Consider the following 15,000-nt stretch of genomic DNA (forward strand, 5'->3'; position numbering starts at 1 on the left):
ATGACGTCATCGCCTAATTTGCATAATTTCATTTGCATGTTATTGTAACGGACGATGTAAGAAAGACGAATAAAGACAAAAAATGAGTTAAAAAAACCCTAAATATGTTAAAAACTACAAATGAGCTTTCTTATGTTGAGTCTTGGTTTGTTTGTTTTAAATATAAATACATTTTGATCTTTATTGTTAAATGTTAGAATATCAAATTGAATCAAAAGACTGGTATGCAGGGTGGATGTGGAGGGGTGTGTGGGGGTGGGGGGGGGCGGGGGTCTCCTCTCTGCTCTGACTGCAGCTGTGTGAGGCTACTGTGAACCTGACCGCCTGGGAGTGCTTTGGGGCGGGGGAGGGGCTCAGGGACGGGGGAGGGGCTCTGGGATGGGGGAGGGGGAGGGGCTCTGGGACAGGGGAGGGGCTCTGGGACAGGGGAGGGGGAGGGGCTCTGGGACAGGGGAGGGGCTCTGGGACAGGGAGGGGCTCTGGGACGGTGGAGGGGCTCTGGGACAGGGGAGGGGCTCTGGGACAGGGGAGGGGCTCTGGGACAGGGAGGGGCTCTGGGACAGTGGGAGGGGCTCTGGGACAGTGGGAGGGGCTTTGGGACGGGGGAGGGGCTCTGGGACAGGGGAGGGGCTCTGGGACGGTGGGACGGGGGAGGGGCTCTGGGACGGGGGAGGGGCTTTGGGACGGGGGAGGGGCTCTGGGACGGGGGAGGGGCTCTGGGACGGTGGAGGGGCTCTAGGGCGGGGGAGGGGCTCTGGGACGGGGGAGGGGCTCTGGGACAGGGGAGGGGCTCTAGGACGGGGGAGGGGCTCTGGGACGGGGGAGGGGCTCTGGGACGGGGGAGGGGCTCTGGGACGGGGGAGGGGCTCTAGGACGGGGGAGGGGCTCTGGGACAGGGGGAGGGGCTCTGGGACAGGGGAGGGGCTCTAGGATGGGGGAGGGGCTCTGGGACGGGGGAGGGGCTCTGGGACGGTGGAGGGGCTCTAGGACGGGGGAGGGGCTCTGGGACAGGGGGAGGGGCTCTGGGACGGGGGAGGGGCTCTGGGACGGGGGAGGGGCTCTGGGACGGGGGAGGGGCTCAGGGGCGGGGGAGGGGCTTTGGGACAGGGGGAGGGGCTCTGGGACAGGGGGAGGGGCTCTGGGACAGGGGGAGGGGCCTCACAGTCTGATGCAGGGGGTGAGAGGTGTTGGTCTCCTCTCTCCCTCCATCTCTATGGGGTCCGGGGGGGTCTGTGGGGGGGGGGGGGGGGGGGTCTACACACACCAGACCACGCCGGCCCCCTCAGCAGGTCTAACCCTGACCCCCCTCAGCAGGTCTACACACACCAGACCAGACCAGACCGGCCCCCTCAGCAGGTCTACACACACCAGACCAGACCACGCCGGCCCCCTCAGCAGGTCTACACACACCAGACCACGCCGGCCCCCTCAGCAGGTCTACACACACCAGACCAGACCATGCCGGCCCCCTCAGCAGGTCTACACACACCAGACCAGACCACGCCGGCCCCCTCAGCAGGTCTACACACACCAGACCACGCCGGCCCCCTCAGCAGGTCTACACACACCAGACCAGACCATGCCGGCCCCCTCAGCAGGTCTACACACACCAGACCAGACCATGCCGGCCCCCTCAGCAGGTCTACACACACCAGACCAGACCACGCCGGCCTCCTCAGCAGGTCTACACACACCAGACCAGACCACGCCGGCCCCCTCAGCAGGTCTACACACACCAGACCATGCCGGCCCCCTCAGCAGGTCTACACACACCAGACCAGACCACGCCGGCCTCCTCAGCAGGTCTACACACACCAGACCAGACCACGCCGGCCCCCTCAGCAGGTCTACACACACCAGACCAGACCACGCCGGCCCCCTCAGCAGGTCTACACACACCAGACCATGCCGGCCCCCTCAGCAGGTCTACACACACCAGACCAGACCACGCCGGCCCCCTCAGCAGGTCTACACACACCAGACCACGCCGGCCCCCTCAGCAGGTCTACACACACCAGACCAGACCATGCCGGCCCCCTCAGCAGGTCTACACACACCAGACCAGACCACGCCGGCCCCCTCAGCAGGTCTACACACACCAGACCATGCCGGCCCCCTCAGCAGGTCTACACACACCAGACCAGACCACGCCGGCCCCCTCAGCAGGTCTACACACACCAGACCAGACCATGCCGGCCCCCTCAGCAGGTCTACACACACCAGACCAGACCATGCCGGCCTCCTCAGCAGGTCTACACACACCAGACCACGCCGGCCCCCTCAGCAGGTCTACACACACCAGACCAGACCATGCCGGCCTCCTCAGCAGGTCTACACACACCAGACCACGCCGGCCCCCTCAGCAGGTCTACACACACCAGACCAGACCACGCCGGCCCCCTCAGCAGGTCTACACACACCAGACCAGACCACGCCGGCCCCCTCAGCAGGTCTACACACACCAGACCAGACCACACCGGCCCCCTCAGCAGGTCTACACACACCAGACCAGACCAGACCACGCCGGCCCCCTCAGCAGGTCTACACACACCAGACCAGACCAGACCATGCCGGCCCCCTCAGCAGGTCTACACACACCAGACCAGACCATGCCGGCCCCCTCAGCAGGTCTACACACACCAGACCAGACCATGCCGGCCCCCTCAGCAGGTCTACACACACCAGACCAGACCATGCCGGCCCCCTCAGCAGGTCTACACACACCAGACCACGCCGGCCCCCTCAGCAGGTCTACACACACCAGACCACGCCGGCCCCCTCAGCAGGTCTACAGGTCTACACACACCAGACCAGACCGGCCCCCTCAGCAGGTCTACAGGTCTACACACACCAGACCAGACCATGCCGGCCCCCTCAGCAGGTCTACACACACCAGACCATGCCGGCCCCCTCAGCAGGTCTACACACCAGACCAGACCACGCCGGCCCCCTCAGCAGGTCTACACACACCAGACCATGCCGGCCCCCTCAGCAGGTCTACACACACCAGACCAGACCACGCCGGCCCCCTCAGCAGGTCTACACACACCAGACCAGACCACGCCGGCCCCCTCAGCAGGTCTACACGCACCAGACCAGACCACGCCGGCCCCCTCAGCAGGTCTACACACACCAGACCAGACCACGCCGGCCCCCTCAGCAGGTCTACACACACCAGACCAGACCATGCCGGCCCCCTCAGCAGGTCTACACACACCAGACCAGACCACGCCGGCCCCCTCAGCAGGTCTACACACACCAGACCACGCCGGCCCCCTCAGCAGGTCTACACACACCAGACCAGACCACGCCGGCCCCCTCAGCAGGTCTACACACACCAGACCAGACCATGCCGGCCTCCTCAGCAGGTCTACACACACCAGACCAGACCACGCCGGCCCCCTCAGCAGGTCTACACACACCAGACCAGACCACGCCGGCCTCCTCAGCAGGTCTACACACCAGACCAGACCACGCCGGCCCCCTCAGCAGGTCTACACACACCAGACCAGACCACGCCGGCCCCCTCAGCAGGTCTACACACACCAGACCACGCCGGCCCCCTCAGCAGGTCTACACACACCAGACCAGACCATGCCGGCCCCCTCAGCAGGTCTACACACACCAGACCAGACCACGCCGGCCCCCTCAGCAGGTCTACACACACCAGACCATGCCGGCCCCCTCAGCAGGTCTACACACACCAGACCAGACCACGCCGGCCCCCTCAGCAGGTCTACACACACCAGACCACGCCGGCCCCCTCAGCAGGTCTACACACACCAGACCATGCCGGCCCCCTCAGCAGGTCTACACACACCAGACCAGACCATGCCAGCCCCCTCAGCAGGTCTACACACACCAGACCAGACCATGCCAGCCCCCTCAGCAGGTCTACACACACCAGACCAGACCATGCCGGCCCCCTCAGCAGGTCTACACACACCAGACCAGACCATGCCGGCCTCCTCAGCAGGTCTACACACACCAGACCACGCCGGCCCCCTCAGCAGGTCTACACACACCAGACCAGACCACGCCGGCCCCCTCAGCAGGTCTACACACACCAGACCAGACCATGCCGGCCCCCTCAGCAGGTCTACACACACCAGACCAGACCACGCCGGCCCCCTCAGCAGGTCTACACACACCAGACCAGACCACGCCGGCCCCCTCAGCAGGTCTACACACACCAGACCACGCCGGCCCCCTCAGCAGGTCTACACACACCAGACCACGCCGGCCCCCTCAGCAGGTCTACACACACCAGACCACGCCGGCCTCCTCAGCAGGTCTACACACACCAGACCAGACCATGCCGGCCCCCTCAGCAGGTCTACACACACCAGACCAGACCACGCCGGCCCCCTCAGCAGGTCTAACCCTGACCACACTGACCCAGGTATGTCTCACTCTCTCCACGTCTAGTCCCGGGATGTTCACCGGTGCATGGTGGGGGGTTTTGGGTGAAACCAACCACCTGGTCTAGCTGGAGGTGACTTTAGGTGGTTCTGGTCCATGATGACTTCCTGTTCTCCCAGTGGTTCCCCTCTGACACACATCCCACCATGGCTGAAGTCTGAACCCTGAGGGGCCCCTGTGCTGCAGACCATCAGACACACAGTCCTGCAGCCTCACATACTGGGGTCTGTCTGTGAGGTGGTCAAGGGTCCATGCAGCCATCTGGTCACTGACCCCCCCCCCCCCCCCCCCCCCACCTCCAGCTTCCTCCTGAGCAGTGTCGGTTCACATGTATTGAAAGCACTGTAGAAATGAAAAAAAGCATCCTCACAGTATCACAGTGTCCTCCAGGTGAGACATGATCTCTGCAGCAGGTAATAGCCTAACCCTAAATATATATATATATATATATATATATATATATATATATATATATATATCTATATATATATATATATATATATATATATATATATATATATATATATATATATATATATATATATATATATATATATATATATATATATATATATATATATATATATATATATATAGAGATATATTGGTATTTATATTTATATTCCTCCCTTTCAGCAGGCGGCGGTAACGAGCAGATCCGTGACGTCACACCGGCCACCTCTAACAAGAAGACGCCGTGACGTCATTTCCTAACAGATCCAACATGGAGGCGTTCGGACTGAAGAGTTTCTGGGAGAATGGACCGAAGCCGGGACAGTTTTACGCTTTCCCGGGTAACAGCAGCGGGCCGGAGACATCCTGCGGGCCCGTCAGACACACGCTGTGAGTACACACACCGGGACCCACCGGGACTCACCGGGACACACCGGAGCTGCTCGGTTCCGGTTTGAGATGCTGCATCATCCCGCAGCTAACCATGCTAACCGTGCTAACCGTTGATTTTACCGGGTTTAATGTTTTAAGAGACACGCGTGATCTAAGTTTAATATTAATGAGAATATGTATAAATTATTATAAATATTAATTAACTTGAATCTGTTTGATTTCCGCCTCATTTAATGAGTAACTGCTAGCTCGGTCAGCTAGCCGCAGCTAGCTAGCATGAGTCAGTTTTACTTTTAGTTTTAACTGAAGTCAATCTCAGTCAATCTTTATTTGTATATCCATGTTTGTATTTTAACTGTAATATGAATATAACTATTAACTCTCTACTGTAAGATAATGAATTGAGTTTATTGTCCACCTTAATTTTCCAACACATGAAGAATACAAACACTGCACCGTCTCATACAGACATTACACACACACACACACACACACACACACAACAAAAAACACACACACACTAACAAGACACAACAAAATACACACACACACCGACAACACACAGTTAAAAAAAAAAGAAACAAAACTGACAATTGTGCAAAGGTGGAGAAAAACAAACCACTTCTCGTGTCTGCATAGTAACTCCATGGTAACCATAGTAACCCCATGGTAACCTGTATAACCCTCTCCCGTCTCCATAGTAACCCCATGGTAACCTGTATAACTCTCTCCCGTCTCCATAGTAACCCCATGGTAACCTGTATAACCCTCTCCTGTCTCCATAGTAACCCCATGGTAACCTGTATAACCCTCCTCTCGTGTCTCCATAGTAACCCCATGGTAACCTGTATAACCCCTCCTCTTGTGTCTCCATAGTAACCCCATGGTAACCTGTATAACCCTCCTCTCCTGTCTCCATAGTAACCCCATGGTAACGGGAACGTCGGTGCTTGGTGTGAAGTTCACCGGTGGTGTGATCATCGCAGCGGACATGTTGGGCTCATACGGCTCTCTGGCTCGATTCAGGAACATCTCCAGGCTGATGAAGGTGTGTGTGTGTGTGTGTGCAGAGATGTGTACCCTTGTGCTTGTGTAGGTGTAATGTTCATACTAACAGCTGGTTGATATGAACTAAATCTAATATCAGAGGATTTTAGACCAACTATAACGTAGACGACTGTTGGTGCTTTCTACTCTTTGACATCATCAGATGTTTGATAGATAATAATAATGTAGAGTAATGAGCAAATAAAGACAAAGTGGATAAAAGCTAAATAACAGAAGAGTTTAATGAGTTCACAAAGTTTTATATTCTACTGTAACGCAGCTTTAAAAACTCTGATCATGTGTTTGTGTGTGTGTGGTAGACTGATGATGATGATGATGATGATGATGATGTATGATGTGGTGGTGATGAAGAGTGTCTCTGTGTGTTTCAGGTGAACAGTAACACTATTCTGGGAGCTTCTGGAGACTACGCTGATTACCAGTATCTGAGACAAGTCATCGAACAGATGGTGTAAGAAGACACACACACACACACACACACACACACACACACACACCTACCTTCAGGGTCGTCTGTGTATTGATAAGTGTGTGTGTGTGTGTGTGTGTGTGTGTGTGTGTGTGTGTGTGTGTGTGTGTGTGTGTGTGTGTGTGTGTGTGTGTGTGTGTGTGTGTGTTGTTGAACAGCATTGATGAGGAGCTGCTAGGAGACGGACACAGCTACAGTCCCAAAGCCGTCCACTCCTGGCTCACTAGAGTCATGTACAACCGCCGCAGCAGGATGAACCCGCTGTGGAACACCGTGGTGATCGGAGGCTTCTACAACGGAGAGAGGTCTGTCTCTCTGTCTCTCTGTCTCTCTGTCTGCCTGTCTGTATCACTGTCTCTCTGTCTGTCTCTCTCTCTCTCTCTCTCTCTGTATATATATTGCTACACTGGGAGAGAAATCTTCCTTTTAAACTGTGTTTGGTGTTAGTGTTCAAACGTCATCGGCCATCTTGTCTCTCTCTAGTTTCCTTGGTTACGTGGATAAACTGGGCGTGGCCTACGAGGCTCCCACAGTGGCAACTGGCTTTGGAGCGTACCTGGCTCAAGTGAGTCTGATGTTAAACTATCTGTTCCCTGTGTGTGAGAGACCTCCTCTATGTGTGTGTATATAATCAATCTCTCTCTCTCTCTCTCTCTGTCTGTCTCTCTCTCTCTCTCTCTCTCTCTCTCTCTCTCTCTCTCTCTCTCTCTCTCTCTCTCTCTCTCTCTCTCTCTCTCTCTCTCTCTCTCTCTCTCTCTCTCTCTCTCTCTCTCTCTCTCTCTCTCTCTCTCTCAGCCTCTGATGAGGGAGGTGTTGGAGAACAAAGAGGAGATCACCAAACAGGAAGCTCGTGAGCTGGTGGAGCGCTGCCTCAAAGTTCTGTACTACAGAGACGCTCGCTCCTACAACAGGGTGAGAGACACACACACAGCAGTACTCACTGTCACACACTAGAGGGAGAAGGAAAGGGTTCATCTGAGACTGACACTCTCAGGGATCGGTTGTAGAGTCGTGGATGGGTTGTAGGGTCATGGTTGTAGAGTCGTGGATGGGTTGTAGAGTCGTGGATGGGTTGTAGAGTCATGGTTGTAGAGTCGTGGATGGGTTGTAGAGTCATGGTTGTAGAGTCGTGGATGGGTTGTAGAGTCGTGGTTGTAGAGTCGTGGATGGGTTGTAGAGTCGTGGATGGGTTGTAGGGTTGTAGAGTCGTGGATGGGTTGTAGGGTTGTAGAGTCGTGGATGGGTTGTAGGGTTGTAGAGTTGTGGATGGGTTGTAGAGTCATGGTTGTAGAGTCGGGGATGGGTTGTAGGGTTGTAGAGTCGTGGATGGGTTGTAGGGTTGTAGAGTCGTGGATGGGTTGTAGAGTCGTGGATGGGTTGTAGAGTCGTGGATGGGTTGTAGAGTCGTGGATGGGTTGTAGAGTCGTGGATGGGTTGTAGGGTTGTAGAGTTGTAGAGTCGTGGATGGGTTGTAGGTTTGTAGAGTTGTAGAGTTGTGGATGGGTTGTAGAGTTGTGGATGGGTTGTAGAGTCGTGGATGGGTTGTAGGGTTGTAGAGTTGTAGATGGGTTGTAGAGTTGTAGAGTCGTGGATGGGTTGTAGAGTCGTGGATGGGTTGTAGGGTTGTAGAGTTGTAGAGTTGTGGATGGGTTGTAGAGTCGTGGATGGGTTGTAGGGTTGTAAAGTTGTAGAGTTGTGGATGGGTTGTAGAGTCGTGGATGGGTTGTAGGGTTGTAGAGTTGTAGAGTTGTGGATGGGTTGTAGAGTCGTGGATGGGTTGTAGAGTTGTAGAGTCGTGGATGGGTTGTAGAGTCGTGGATGGGTTGTAGAGTCGTGGATGGGTTGTAGAGTTGTAGAGTCGTGGATGGGTTGTAGAGTTGTAGAGTCGTGGATGGGTTGTAGAGTCGTGGATGGGTTGTAGAGTCGTGGATGGGTTGTAGGGTTGTAGAGTCGTGGATGGGTTGTATAGTTGTAGAGTCGTGGATGGGTTGTAGAGTTGTAGAGTCGTGGATGGGTTGTAGAGTTGTAGAGTCGTGGATGGGTTGTAGAGTTGTAGAGTCGTGGATGGGTTGTAGGGTTGTAGAGTCGTGGATGGGTTGTAGAGTCGTGGATGGGTTGTAGAGTCGTGGATGGGTTGTAGAGTCGTGGATGGGTTGTAGAGTCGTGGATGGGTTGTAGGGTTGTAGAGTCGTGGATGGGTTGTATAGTTGTAGAGTTGTAGAGTCGTGGATGGGTTGTAGAGTCGTGGATGGGTTGTAGAGTTGTAGAGTTGTAGAGTCGTGGATGGGTTGTAGAGTCGTGGATGGGTTGTAGAGTTGTAGAGTTGTAGAGTCGTGGATGGGTTGTAGAGTCGTGGATGGGTTGTAGAGTCGTGGATGGGTTGTAGAGTTGTAGAGTTGTAGAGTCGTGGATGGGTTGTAGAGTCGTGGATGGGTTGTAGAGTCGTGGATGGGTTGTGGAGTCGTGGATGGGTTGTAGAGTCGTGGATGGGTTGTGGAGTTGTAGAGTTGTAGAGTCGTGGATGGGTTGTAGAGTCGTGGATGGGTTGTAGAGTCGTGGATGGGTTGTAGAGTCGTGGATGGGTTGTAGAGTCGTGGATGGGTTGTAGAGTCGTGGATGGGTTGTAGAGTCGTGGATGGGTTGTATAGTTGTAGAGTTGTAGAGTTGTAGAGTCGTGGATGGGTTGTAGAGTCGTGGATGGGTTGTGGAGTCGTGGTTGTAGAGTCGTGGATGGGTTGTAACCTGAGTATCTAGATGCATGTTGAATGGTTTATCACTGAAATGTGCAACCCTGCTGTATCATACTTCACTTTTTGTCTGTTTCACTACAGATTCATTAACTCATTAACATTTATTCACTAATTAAATCTTCCAGCTTCAGCTATAAACAAACAGTTTGTGTTAATTATTGTTTTAATTTGCACTCAAAGAATGATGTCATGTGTTAATTTGTTGTTTTTAGCACGAGATCGCCATAGTAACAGAAGAGGGAGTCGAGATCATCGGACCTCTGTCCTCTGAAACCAACTGGGACATCGCTCACATGGTCAGGTGAGGTCAAAGGTCACTGTGTGTGTTTGTGTGTGTGTTCACGTGTGTTCACCGCGCTGTGTGTGTGTGTGTGTGTGTGACTGCTGTGTGTGTTTGTGTGTCTGTCACTGTGTTCACCGTGTGTGTGTGTGTGTCCCTGTGTTCACCGTGTGTGTGTGTGTGCGCCTGTGTTCACCGTGTGTGTGTGTGTGTCCCTGTGTTCACCGTGTGTGTGTGTGTGCGCCTGTGTTCACCGTGTGTGTGTGTGTGTGTGTGTGTGTCCCTGTGTTCACCGTGTGTGTGTGTGTGTGTGTGTGTGTGTGTGTGTGTCACACTGTGTCCACTGTGTGTGTGTGTGTCTGTGTCCCTGTGTTCACCGTGTGTGTGTGTGTGTGTGTCCGTGTCCTTGTGGTCACTGCTGTGTGTGTGTGTGTGTGTGTGTGTGTGTCCGTGTCCGTGTCCGTGTCCTTGTGTTCACTGCTGTGTGTGTGTCCCTGTGTTCACTGCTGTGTGTGTGTGTGTGTGTGTGTCCCTGTGTTCACCGTGTGTGTTTCCTGTTTTCTCTGCAGTGGGTTTGAGTGAAGACGAGCAGCGACTCTCAGATGAAGCTTCAGCGTTTCTCATCACATGCGACTCTTATCTATTCCACTTCTTTCTGATGTTTAGTGTCACTTTTTGTATAATGGAAAATAAACATGATGAATAAATAAAAATGTGTTGCTTATTTGTGTGTGTCTAAAAATGTGTTAAATATGTGGATTTGTAGAAGTTAAGACATTAAATTAGATTTGAGTGTAATTATATTTGTTCAGTTAGCTAGGGAGGACAGGAGGAAAGGAGTAAGGAGGAAAAGAGGAAGGAAGGAACAAAGAAAATAAGGGAGGACGGGAGGAAAGGAGTAAGGAGGGAAGGAAGAAAAGGAGGGAGGGAGGAAGGAAAGGAGTAAGGTGGGAGGACGGGAGGAAGGAAGGAAAGGAGTAAGGAGGGAGGGAGGGAGGGAGGATGGGAGCAAGGAAGGAAAGGAGTAAGGAGGAAAAGAGGGAGGAAGCAATGAAGGATGGAAGGAAGTGAGGAAAGGAATATGGAAGGAGGAGGGAGGAAGGAAGGAAGGAAGGAACAGTCAAAAGAGAGGAGGGTCAATTTGACCCGGGAGGACGACAGGAGGGTTAAAACATATTTATAATGTTTAAGTCTGAAACTGGACAGTTGGTCATAATGAGCTTGTTCATTCAGTGTTTGTCTAATTTAGCTCAGCGCTCAGACAGAAAGGCATATTTGCTCCAATAAGATAAATAATGAATAATAAACAGCAACGTCTGACATCAGAAATTTATATTTTAACATAATTTGACCCAAGAAATTAAATATTATGAATGGACATTAGCTTTAAAACCGTGTAGCTTCCCATAACTCTGCTGTCTTAAGAACTGCATTATTATCCTCCATCATATAAACGCGGTACATACGTTTATTTCATGTTATTGGAAGTACTTTCGTTTTCGCGGGCTGGGTGGGCTGCTGTTGCTGGGCAGATTTCAGCTCAGACACTCATCTGTGCTGTAACTGGGCAGACCAGGAAAACGCGTCCAATCAGAATAATCCATGTCAGAAAAATAATTCGGCTCGACCAATGAGATTTCTCCCGCTTTGGGTATCCGGGCAGATTAGTGACAGCCGACCAATCGGAATCGACGTTGGCTTTGTAGTCAGGCAGACATAACACAGTCATCCAATCACAAAAACATCTGAAAGGGGATTTTTGCTGTATCTTGGCTCAGGTACTTTCTTTTTCTTTTTTAAAATAATTACTCAAATGTGGCTCACTTAACCGACCGCACATTAATAACAGAATTAATTTAGTATTATCGGGAATTATTTTGAAATTAAAAATAGCTTGTATAAACATGTTTAAGGGGTGTTTCCGCGCTTGCTAGCTCATGCTAACCGTTAGCGCCGCTAGCTTCTGAGGGTTAGCAGCATGCTACTACCATGCTAGTAGCGGCTAGTAGCTAGTCATGAACGGGCACGGTTAACGGTAACGGCAGCCCGCGTCATGTCACAGGCACCGGGACCCGTTTCCTCTCCGTTAACGGCTCAGAAAGCTCTGTGATGTCTGCTGGTTTAATGTCAGCTAACATGCTGCAGTGTTGCTGTCTGATTAAAGAGAGTCTGTTAGTTAGCCTGTTAGCTCAGCATGTTGAGCTGTGTGTGTGTGTGTGTGTGTGTGTGTGTGTGTGTGTGTGTGTGTGTGTGTGTCACTGTTAGTGAGTGTGTTACTGTTAGTGTCTGTAACTGTGTGTGTGTTACTGTTAGTGTGTGTGTCACTGTGTGCGTGTGTTACTGTTGGTGTGTGTGTGTGTGTGTGCTGCTTTGTATGTTTGTATGTATGTGTGTGTTAATTAATCATCTCACCAGCCCTCACATTTATCAGCTGACCCTTTGGAGGGGCCCCACCCCTAGGTTGGGAACCACTGGACTAAACTAGCTAACTGTATATAAAGTAGTGTAAACTAGCGAACTGTATATAAAGTAGTGTAAACTAGCTAACTGTATATAAAGTAGTATAAACTAGCTAACTGTATATAAAGTAGTGTAAACGAGCTAACTGTATATAAAGTAGTGTAAACTAGCTAACTGTATATAAAGTAGTGTAAACGAGCTAACTGTATATAAAGTAGTGTAAACTAGCTAACTGTATATAAAGTAGCATAAACTAGCTAACTGTATATAAAGTAGTATAAACTAGCTAACCGTATATAAAGTAGTGTAAACGAGCTAACTGTATATAAAGTAGTATAAACTAGCTAACTGTATATAAAGTAGTGTAAACGAGCTAACTGTATATAAAGTAGTATAAACTAGCTAACCGTATATAAAGTAGTGTAAACGAGCTAACTGTATATAAAGTAGTGTAAACTAGCTAACTGTATATAAAGTAGCATAAACTAGCTAACTGTATATAAAGTAGTGTAAACTAGCTAACTGTATATAAAGTAGTATAAACTAGCTAACTGTATATAAAGTAGTGTGAACTTACTAGTACTACATACTACATCACTATAATACTGCAGTACTTTTACTGTAATACTGCATACTACATCACTCATAATACTGCAGTACTTTTACTGTAATACTGCATACTACATCACTATAATACTGCAGTACTTTTACTGTAATACTGCATACTACATCACTATAATACTGCAGTACTTTTACTGTAATACTGCATACTACATCACTATAATACTGCAGTACTTTTACTGTAATACCGCATACTACATCTCTATAATACTGCAGTACTTTTACTGTAATACTGCATACTACATCACTATAATACTGCAGTACTTTTACTGTAATACTACATACTACATCACTATAATACTGCAGTACTTTTACTGTAGTACTGCATACTACATCACTATAATACTGCAGTACTTTTACTGTAATACTACATACTACATCACTATAATACTGCAGTACTTTTACTGTAATACTGCATACTACATCACTATAATACTGCAGTACTTTTACTGTAATACTGCATACTACATCACTATAATACTGCAGTACTTTTACTGTAATACTACATACTACATCACTATAATACTGCAGTACTTTTACTGTAATACTACATACTACATCACTTATAATACTGCAGTACTTTTACTGTAATACTGCATACTACATCACTTATAATACTGCAGTACTTTTACTGTAATACTGCATACTACATCACTTATAATACTGCAGTACTTTTACTGTAATACTGCATACTACATCACTCATTATACTGCAGTACTTTTACTGTAATACTGCATACTACATCACTATAATACTGCAGTACTTTTACTACTCAATGGTCACCACTTTGCCTGGTCGTCATGGTAACCTGTGTTTCCTGTCCAGATGTTGGTGCTCAGCACTGGTTAGTTGGTCCAGATGTCGGAGGACCAGAGGCACCAGCGACCTGAAGCCTCCCAGCGGGGGGACGGAGGGCTGGAGGCCGGAGAGGGCGACACGGAGCCCAGCATGCTACTGCAGAAACTCAAGAGCAACATCTCGTAAGTCCTCAGAGACCGGTCTGGTTCAGTCCCTGGTTCAGTCCCAGGTTTAGTCCCTGGTTTAGTCCTAGCCCCCAGGTTTAGTCCCAGGTTTAGTCCCTGGTTTAGTCCCAGCCCCCAGGTTTAGTCCCAGGTTTAGTCCCAGGTTTAGTCCCAGGTTTAGTCCCTGGTTTAGTCCCAGGTTTAGTCCCTGGTTTAGTCCCTGGTTTAGTCCCAGGTTTAGTCCCAGGTTTAGTCCCTGGTTTAGTCCCAGGTTCAGTCCCTGGTTCAGTCCCTGGTTTAGTCCCTGGTTTAGTCCCTGGTTTAGTCCCAGCCCCCAGGTTTAGTCCCAGGTTCAGTCCCAGGTTCAGTCCCTGGTTTAGTCCCTGGTTTAGTCCCAGCCCCCAGGTTTAGTCCCTGGTTTAGTCCCTGGTTTAGTCCCAGCCCCCAGGTTCAGTCCCTGGTTTAGTCCCTGGTTTAGTCCCTGGTTTAGTCCCAGGTTTAGTCCCAGGTTTAGTCCCTGGTTTAGTCCCTGGTTTAGTCCCAGGTTTAGTCCCAGGTTTAGTCCCTGGTTTAGTCGCAGGTTCAGTCCCTGGTTCAGTCCCAGGTTTAGTCCCATCCCCCAGGTTTAGTCCCTGGTTTAGTCCCAGGTTTAGTCCCAGCCCCCAGGTTTAGTCCCAGGTTTAGTCCCAGCCCCCAGGTTTAGTCCCTGGTTTAGTCCCTGGTTTAGTCCCAGTCCCCAGGTTTAGTCCCAGGTTTAGTCCCTGGTTTAGTCCCTGGTTTAGTCCCAGTCCCCAGGTTCAGTCCCTGGTTTAGTCCCTGGTTCTGGTTCAGTCCCTGGTTTAGTCCCTGGTTCAGTCCCTGGTTTAGTCCCTGGTTCAGTACCTGGTTTAGTCCCAGGTTTAGTCCCTGGTTTAGTCCCTGGTTCAGTACCTGGTTTAGTCCCAGTCCCCAGGTTTAGTCCCAGGTTTAGTCCCTGGTTCAGTCCCAGGTTTAGTCCCAGGTTTAGTCCCTGGTTTAGTCCCAGGTTTAGTCCCTGGTTTAGTCCCAGGTTTAGTCCCTGGTTTAGTCCCAGGTTTAGTCCCTGGTTTAGTCCCTGGTTTAGGCCCAGGTTTAGTCCCAGGT

At 50.8% G+C, this 15,000-nt stretch overlaps 3 protein-coding genes across 3 annotated transcripts in view; all 3 read left to right on the forward strand.

Moving 5' to 3' along the window:
• Positions 1 to 5,130: 5,130 nt before the first annotated feature.
• LOC128374464 (proteasome subunit beta type-4-like) lies at positions 5,131 to 10,553 on the forward strand. The gene is made up of 8 exons (XM_053334744.1): positions 5,131 to 5,265; positions 6,190 to 6,316; positions 6,708 to 6,787; positions 6,964 to 7,110; positions 7,289 to 7,370; positions 7,601 to 7,717; positions 9,768 to 9,856; positions 10,405 to 10,553. The coding sequence occupies exons 1-8, from the start codon at positions 5,147 to 5,149 to the stop codon at positions 10,415 to 10,417; spliced, it is 774 nt and encodes a 257-aa protein (XP_053190719.1). The 5' UTR covers positions 5,131 to 5,146; the 3' UTR covers positions 10,418 to 10,553.
• LOC128374516 (proteasome subunit beta type-4-like) lies at positions 5,147 to 10,417 on the forward strand. Its single transcript, XM_053334786.1, has 8 exons — positions 5,147 to 5,265; positions 6,190 to 6,316; positions 6,708 to 6,787; positions 6,964 to 7,110; positions 7,289 to 7,370; positions 7,601 to 7,717; positions 9,768 to 9,856; positions 10,405 to 10,417. The coding sequence occupies exons 1-8, from the start codon at positions 5,147 to 5,149 to the stop codon at positions 10,415 to 10,417; spliced, it is 774 nt and encodes a 257-aa protein (XP_053190761.1).
• Positions 10,554 to 11,592: 1,039 nt separating the features above from the next.
• The window catches only part of rfx5 (regulatory factor X, 5), an 11,235-nt gene continuing 7,827 nt past the window's right edge, over positions 11,593 to 15,000 (forward strand). Inside the window, exons 1-2 of the mRNA XM_053334330.1 lie at positions 11,593 to 11,613; positions 13,742 to 13,896. Of these exons, the coding sequence (XP_053190305.1) occupies positions 13,775 to 13,896 (122 nt within the window). The 5' untranslated portion in view covers positions 11,593 to 11,613; positions 13,742 to 13,774. The remainder of the gene's footprint in view (positions 11,614 to 13,741; positions 13,897 to 15,000) is intronic.

This window comes from Scomber japonicus, chromosome 15 (genome assembly GCF_027409825.1).
Source record: "Scomber japonicus isolate fScoJap1 chromosome 15, fScoJap1.pri, whole genome shotgun sequence".
In the NCBI taxonomy this organism is placed as follows: domain Eukaryota; kingdom Metazoa; phylum Chordata; class Actinopteri; order Scombriformes; family Scombridae; genus Scomber; species Scomber japonicus.